At 42.9% G+C, this 8,251-nt stretch overlaps 1 protein-coding gene across 1 annotated transcript in view; it reads right to left on the bottom strand.

Moving 5' to 3' along the window:
- Positions 1-379: 379 nt before the first annotated feature.
- Positions 380-8,251, bottom strand: part of LOC146589708 (uncharacterized) — a 42,295-nt gene continuing 34,423 nt past the window's right edge. Inside the window, exon 4 of the mRNA XM_085315896.1 lies at positions 380-436. Within this exon, the coding sequence (XP_085172022.1) occupies positions 380-436 (57 nt within the window). The remainder of the gene's footprint in view (positions 437-8,251) is intronic.

Raw genomic sequence — 8,251 nt, 5'->3', positions numbered from 1 at the left:
ACCAGTACCTCTCTCTCCTGCAATCCACCACTTACTATCTCAGATCAACTCTTCTCTCAGTCAAGAGGGATYCAAATGACACCCTACAGGGCAACTATGCTTAACTGTTTGAGCTCACAACAAGAGATGTAGACCTTAACTCCTAGGAACCTTTGGACACACAGTCTCCTAAATGAAAAGACCAGTGTATTATTAGCCTCATCAGCACCCACCCTAAATTGTAACTGCAATCAATACTCCAGATAAGAAGATCCTGTTATACAGCTGATCAAGTCAAAGGAAACCTCCAGAAATCATCTCCTGGGCTCAAAGGTTCCAAGAGAATCACCACATTTAGAAATATGTGGGAAGATGATGGAACTGCACCAGAAGAGCAACTTCAACAAATTTTAATAACTCTAGTCTTCGCTCCACAATTCTTCCTGAGCAGCTTCTTCTGAAAGAAAAGCAGAATCCAGGGATTAGTAGCAGTAGCAGGACAGAACAGGAGAGAGGGAGGTTGTAGGGAATCTCCTTTCACCAACATGTAATTAATAATAATAATAATAAAATGGATGGTTAGGGTGAATATGAAAGACAGGATTATATGAGTTAGCAGAGATGCCATCAAGTAATCAGCCTGCTCTGAGATTCTCTAGACCAGCAGCCCAGCTTGCAGTCTTTCGGACCCAATACTCCATGACTTAAAATAAAGTACAAGAAATTCTACAGAGAAAGCAATAGAACCTAAAAGCCTAAAAGGAAGTTTCTTCCAAGTTTCTGTCAATTAGTGCTTAAGACTCTGCCCTGCAGCAGGTGAATTTTTCTTACTTCTATGAAGAAAAGAATTGTCTATTTAATGTAAAGGTGCATATTCCCATTATTTAATATTTATTTTATTTCTTTGGGATTACAAAACAAGGCAAAAAGCACCTGTCTATAATCCTAAATACCTTTGCCATATACTATAAGAGCCATTAAAGCTGTTGTAACATGTGAACCGCACAGTTTAGCGAACAGGACATACTTAAAACAGCAATTATTCTGTGTAACTACAGAAGAGACCAGGTGAGTTGCAGCTCTATCCCAGTTCTGAAGCAGCATTTTGTAAGCTGTAAAGCAAAATTTTTTTCCTTCAAAAAACACTTAACATGAAAAAACAAGGCTTCAGCATAAAATAGTTTTTCCATTAGAAGTACTTCAACTACTTTTTTCATAGTGAAAAACACAGTAGTGGGGGTATGTCAGGAAGAAAATTCTCCATCAACTTTTGAAAGAAAGAATGGATTTTCCTAGTTCCCGACTGCTTTCTGTCCTTCACAGCTGGAAAACTATATGACTGGGAAAGCACTTTTCCTCTTTCATTTTAACAAAGCAATTAAGGTTTTTCCTCAGATARAATTCTTAAGACAGAAGACTTGAGGAAAAATGTCCCACCATCCTACTAAAGCGGAGGGTAAACAGGGAGGTCTTACTGCTTCATCACTCCCTTTTATTTGTAGGTAGCCCTCCTTCTTCTTCCAGTAGAGACAAAAGTAACACAGTGAAGAGAGCCTTGTCAACTCAAAAAAATTAAACAACAACAACAAAAACTCAAAAGAAACAAAACTGAAGCCAAAATTCAGGTGAAGAAAAAAAGAAAAATTACATTTCCAGGAGAAAGTTCACCTGCAGGAAAAAAAAAAATCTCATTCCTGTAACAGCTTCCATCATTTTATGCCACATGAACACATCTTTGCAGCACGCACCCAAACAACTGCCCAGGCCTTGGAAAGAGGACTGAAAACCAACTTGCTATTTCTATGTGCACCAGCCATCATACCTAAAATCCAGCCCTCAGCACACTCACAGCCCACTGTGTGCCTGGAAAACAAACGAGCACCGCAGCATGTCTTGAAATTTGTGAGTAGTTTGGGGCCTTACGGAAGTGCACTTCACTGTCCAAGCACGCATCAGGGAGAAGGGTGATGCTGCAAGGATTTTGAGCTCTTTCTTTCAGTTCTTTGGCAGGCAAATCTTACTGCTGCCTTCATTATTCAAAGTGCTCCCCTGTGGCAGTCCCTGATGCTTCTGCCCCTCAGGTGTGCCACAGGCTTCCGTGTCAGCACAGTCCCAAGCTCTCTAACCTGACAGGACTCCAACAGGTCTTTGCACAAACCTAGTGGAAGGAGACAAAGAACTGCTGGACTAGTCTAACCCAAGCCTGCGCTCTCCAACTATGCAAGTAATTCTCTGCTAATTCCTATAAAACAACACAGAGCTGTTCCCAGCTGTGCTGCAAAGCATTTATTGTAAGACTGGCATTCGCTGTGAGGTTACTGCCTTTTTTAAGGCCCTCCACAACTACTCGATGAAAAAAGAGTCGGGGGAAGGGAGAACCTGGTAGGGCTGACAAAGCCCATGGGTGCAGGGGCACCCACAAAACTCACAAAATGAACAGTTGTGAAGCTTCACAAAGCTTATGGTTTCACCACAAGCATTTCATAGAAACCACTGTGGAATGCTGCCTGGTGGGGATGAGGAAAGGTAAGCTAGATAGTACAAGTCAAAAACTCACTGATGGGATAAAGTCTGTGAGAGAAAGAACGGGGTCAAGCAATGAAAGTGGGAATCAGAATTCTGGGTTTTAAACCCTATCCTTTGGAGAATAGCACTGTTACAGCAGCGCCTGGACAACCAGAATATACCCCGCTGCATCCCATTTCATAACAAGCTGCAATTCTGTGTGAGGCTCTCAGCTTCGGCAGAACTTTGTTGGCCAGGGAGCAAGCGCAGCACCTTTCAGTCCAACCCAGCTAGATCCACTGATTAGGGATGTCCTATCCATAGCTCCTCCGATGACTCCATTAGGGTGTCACAAAAGCACTGTTTCCCAACTACAAATTAGCAGAGGCACCAAGACCTTAATTTTACTCACCCTGGCCTTCTATTAAAATGCATAGGGAGGAACAACAGAGAACAACAATTGCAGCTGTACAGCTACCTTTACAGAAGGTGACAAAGATTGACTGAAGAATCTGAAATTAGCCTATGGGTAAATGGACAACCAGTCAGACTTCATCAAGAGGAATTCAAGTGCTCAGCTTTACCCTAAGTCCTATGCTACTGGCAGAAAACAGAGGTCCTCTTTTAGTTTATGCTGTAGTGATGAGCTCTAACCCTATGAGGATCTCAACACTACTCCCATGGTTGCTACAGTTCAAAGAGGACACAGTGTGCAGCAAGAGTGGGATGCCCTAGATAAGGATTTGTGTTGGTTAATAGTGATTTCTGGTGTAGCTCTTGATGGACTTAGTAAAATCAAGGCATGATATCCCCTCATTCACAGTGCAACACATACACATGTAAAGCTGCAGCATAAACCTTAGAGTATGCTTTCTGAAATTACCATGTGTTCCTACTTTCACTCAGCGTGGAAGCAGAGCAGAGCAACAACAYTTGCATTCTTCCAACTTCACTACAAGGATTCAAGAGTTTCAGATGAGACAAAATAGAGAGTAGAGAGAGAGAGAAGGAAGGGACCAAACAAACTAGCTGCACAATCCTGCAGCTAAAAATGAAAAATACAGAAGATCAGTTCTCAAGTGACACTTTATCAAACTGAATCACTTCTACTTCACTTGTAGCTCTCTGGCAATGCACACAACACAGTAAAACCATGATTTACAAGAAGTCAAGTGTCTGTATGATTTTCCATCCCTCCATTTTCCCTTTCCAGACTCAATTCCTTCCCAAACTTGAGTACAGACTTTCAGATTAGGAAGTTGAAACATACTGCTGCCTAGCAACAGCCCAGGGACTTTCCAAGGCAGCCTGTTCTCATCCTAACTCTCTAGAGATTTCCACATTACAAGCCAGCCACAAGATGCTGCAACTCATTACTTCCTATTCACACAGATAGCTGAAATAACATTTATTTGGCTACAGGACTACTAGYAGCCTAAACCCAAGAAGAACAGTCTATAGAAACAGGTAATGTACTCAGTTTAGTAACTGYAGGATTACCCCTAACTACTATGCCAAACTGGAAGCGTGGTTGTAGTTTCTCAAGTTATTTTCTGGGAGCGGTGACAAGAAGAGGAGCAGTGATCTGTACAAGGTCACAGAGAATTATTAGTTGCAGAGCTGAAAATAAACTGTAGGGTTTGGTTTCTGAAACCTTTTCTTCCACCTGCAGAAAAGGAAATGGAAGAAAAAGAGGCAGCATCAATGCTCAGCCTCCCTGTTTCAATTAAAAAGTCCCTTCTGATGGTCTCAGAACTGCTGGCATTAGAGACAAAACTTAGAACTAGGAAATACTGTTATTTGCGCGATGGAAAGTTTATTTTATAATTTACTGTGCTTTCTGCTTAAAAGGAGGAAATTAAATGATAAGGAAACATAGAAAGTCTTTTTGAGGTACAGGAGTTGTGCTTTGCTTTAAAAATAAGGTTGAGGTAGAACGTTTTAGGGTTAAACTCCCAAAACACAGCAGAAYCAATTCAGCCCAAGAACCCTCCCACCAGTCCCACCTCCTCTTACACAAACACTTTCTGCTCATAACTCAGTGACTCCCTCCATCCTGGTCCTGGATTTAAAAGAAAGTTGCAGAGATTGGAAATGATCCCTTAGAGGGTTGCATGTTTGCTGAATAAAGCACTGTAATGAACCCCTAAACTGATACAGCTTTGCTACACATCACAATACTACATTAACAGCAGAGATGAAACACCATCCCTGCTTCTCTTAAAGTATAGCCCTCTAATTTAGCCTTGCTGTAGATGAAATCTCCAATTAAGTAGTAACACTCTAAGTCCTCTAAGATTGATTTGAACAGTTCTGGATTTTACCTAGATGGTAGGTTGTACATGCACAAACTGTATTATAAAATGTAACAAGAATAGCGATATTTTGTTAGTTTAGGCAAAGTCACTCTAGGAATAGTGTAATCCTCAAGAAATTTGTGTCACATTACTGTAGCTCAAAAGCAARTATTTAAAACCAGCAATGAACAATTTAAAGGCTTAGCCATAACTTAATTTTCAAACATTTAAGAGTATGGACAATCTCTTAAATAAATGCACAATGTAAAATACAATCTTGTATATTAATAAACATCCTTCCTCTTAGGCCTGCTTTTTATATACACTTTTCTATTTTTATAATGGTTTCATTTTCACTACCTCCATGGGACAGAACAACAGCTTTTTTGTTCGCTGATTTTTTCTTTAATTTTATTATCTATTGGTAGTTTTAAACCTATGGGCCTGTCTTCAGTGAGGTGCTGTTTCACTACTATTTTTCCAAATAAATTTAGTTGATTTGGTGCAAGTGTGCATAGGAACTCTCAGTCCAGCCTCTACTATCTATCTACCTACCATCATTTTACTAATTTACACTAGCAAGTTTCATCAAATGCTTAATATTGACGTGCAGCAACCCCACTCAGTTTTARGGATTTTGCAAGAGTCTGCACTAATTTAATGAAAAACTTCAAAACTGAAAAACTCTGTGTTTAGTAAACATGCTGTGCCTTGAATCAAAGACCAGGCACTTAGGAGAACATCAGCTATGCCAGAAGTTTTCCTTTCTCCAGTTTTGCTGAGGACCCCTCCAGAGAAGGGTTAGTGCACTGTGACTGTCCTATGGCAGACTTTTAAAGCCTTTGCCAGGAAACAGTTTTAAGCAGACCAAATAAAAAAAACAATGTCTGAACATCTGTCATAAAAAATAAGTACAGAAATAGACTGAAGATGTTTTGTTTGTTTGGAAAAAAATAARAATAAAAAACACAGGAGGAAACATTACAATGCTCAAGGAAACATGACAGCGTAAAGAGAAACTACACTCTTAAARTCATAGTGGAAGTTTTCAGACAAGAATTGGTAAACAAAAAGAAAGGGAAAATCTATCAAAATGACAGACCACCCCAAGGAATGGTTTACTCAGTGCAGCTCTGTAACAAAAAGGCTGGTCGAATTCAGCATTGGGCACAAGTAACAGACAGCCACTCCTCACCTGTGGCTGAGATAAGGACAAGGAGGAAGAAACAGTGTCAAGTGACGTGAGCTCCACACAGATCAAATAAATAAATAAATAAATAAAGCCACAATGAGGAATTGGCTTTGCCACCTAAGAAGTGGAAGGGTGAAGAGGCCATAAAGAAAACCTCTCCTGTGACAGCAAGATGAAGATGACACCACTGGAGGCAATGTCGACGCGTGAGCTCCAGCCCAACGCAACTCCCGGTGCATAAGCTCCAGCCCAATGCCGCTCCCAGTGCCCACACTGAGCTCGCTGAAGCAGCACGGCCCCACAGCCCTCCTGTYCCAGACAGGCACTCAAGAAGCCAGGGGCCTGCCTAGCCTCCCCTCTCCTGTCCACAGAGCTGGGTTTGGGCTGGGAACAGCAGCCTCTCCACCAGCCAGCCCAGCCACAGAACAAAGCGTGCCCCCTGTCCTTCCACTGCGCAGTTGGGGACAGCGCGCTGAGGGTTAACGGCRCACAGGCCAGGGGTACAGCTGCAGCGTGGTGGGCAGATGAGGTCAGGCAACAGCACAAAGTAGCTATTGTGCAGCGTACTGCGGCTCCAGCCTTCTGCTTGACCGAGTCCCACCTCCATCCCACCGCGTGGCATGGGGCAGGCCAGCCTTGGGGTGGGGGGTGGGGGGCCCGCAGGGGGCARGAGCTAGCCACAGAAAAGATATTGCAGGGGGGAGGACACATGCAGGCAGACAAACTGWTAACAGCCCCACACCATCCAAAAGATGGGTATTTCAAAATGGCCCTTTCTGAAGCACAGGCTGAACTAAAGGAAGGGGGTCAGCTGTTCCCGAGAGCRGCTCTCCCCTATGCTGCCTGCCCTGCCAGAAGCCAGGTTTGAAGCACTCACAGGGCTCCACCAGGGCTCAGCAGTGAGGCTGAAGCTTCCACCACCTCCCTGACCTGAGAGCCACAGGCATCTCCACAAAAAAACCTCACGGCCTGATGCCCTGTGCTTGTGCAAGCATCTCCTACCCATCAAAGCAGAACAAAGTAACACCGCAGCACAGCCATGCTTTATGCCCCCCCAAAAGGGTGCAAGGCACAAAGGAACAGGGCCTTGCTTTACTGTCATTGCACTGATATGGTGTTGGGCACCCTGCAAAAGCAAGGCTCTTTTTTTCCCCTCCTGATCAGTTTAGGGATAACAAGTAAAACAAATTGAGAACTATTTTGTAGGCTGATTTGCGATTTTTTCTTTTAATTCCTTGGCACTGAGCACTGGAACTAGGATTTGGGCATCACCTTGCAGCACTGCAATACAAAAACTGTAAGCATGAAGAGTAGGTCACAGACTTCTCTTTGCTGCYGTAAAGCTGAAGCAATTCCACCGAGTAGACTTATACTAGCTGGCCAAAATCAAAAGGAGCCTCAGAAAGAAGGGATATGGCAGAGGCACGCAGGCACATCCAATTGACACTAATCACTATCTAGTCATCTCTGAGCCAAGAAGAGTCAAGGCTCAAACTCTCAGATACATATGATTTCTGATCAGCACAGAAACTAGAGGACCAGACCTTCCGCAGCTGTCATCTGAGGGTATTCTGCTTTTGCCTTGCCCTCTGTAWAGCGCTATGCCAGCCAGGGACTGCCCTGTACCTGAGGAAAGCTCCATTGCCTGGACCCAAGGATGTAAGGCTGCAGTGCCCAACATGTTCCCATGTCATACTTGGACACCAGGTCTCTGCCCAGTCTGTTCCTGGCAGGACAACATTAGGAGAGCTATATTTTGGCTGCAGTCTTAAATCATGTTTATTACCTATCAGAGTCTGGAGGGTGCTTCACAAGAAGTTAAACAACCTCACATCACTAAAATGCTGGCTAATTCAAGTGTTTTGGCCAACAGTCTCTCCCTATAAAAACAAACTGGAGCATCTGAAGACTGTAAGCTGTCGTGGTACTGTGGAATAGTCTAAAAAGCCTTTGGACTCTTTAGAAAGTTATTTCCATTTCATTATTTGTAATTTTACTAGTTATTAATGCATTTTCTGCCATACTTATCCTTACTCTATGAAAAATCCCTTCAAAGAAATCAACACATTTAGTCGCCTGACACTTTCCTGTAGGATCTCTACCTCCATGTGATAAGGCAACCTCAGTTCTTCAGGCAGCACATCTGGCCAACAAGTGCTATGAACCAATGGCGTTGACTTCAGAGCAAACACCTATTGCTTACTACCTCTGGACAGGGTAGCAGAGGAAGTGCTCATCACACAGTGATCGACACTCAGAATAAATTCAAATTAAAAAA

The sequence above is a fragment of the Rhea americana genome, unplaced genomic scaffold (genome assembly GCF_003343005.1).
Source record: "Rhea americana isolate MKP2758 unplaced genomic scaffold, rheAme1 scaffold_44, whole genome shotgun sequence".
Lineage (NCBI taxonomy): Eukaryota > Metazoa > Chordata > Aves > Rheiformes > Rheidae > Rhea > Rhea americana.
Note: the sequence above shows the minus strand (reverse complement) of the source record. Positions and strands in the feature narration are given on the sequence as shown.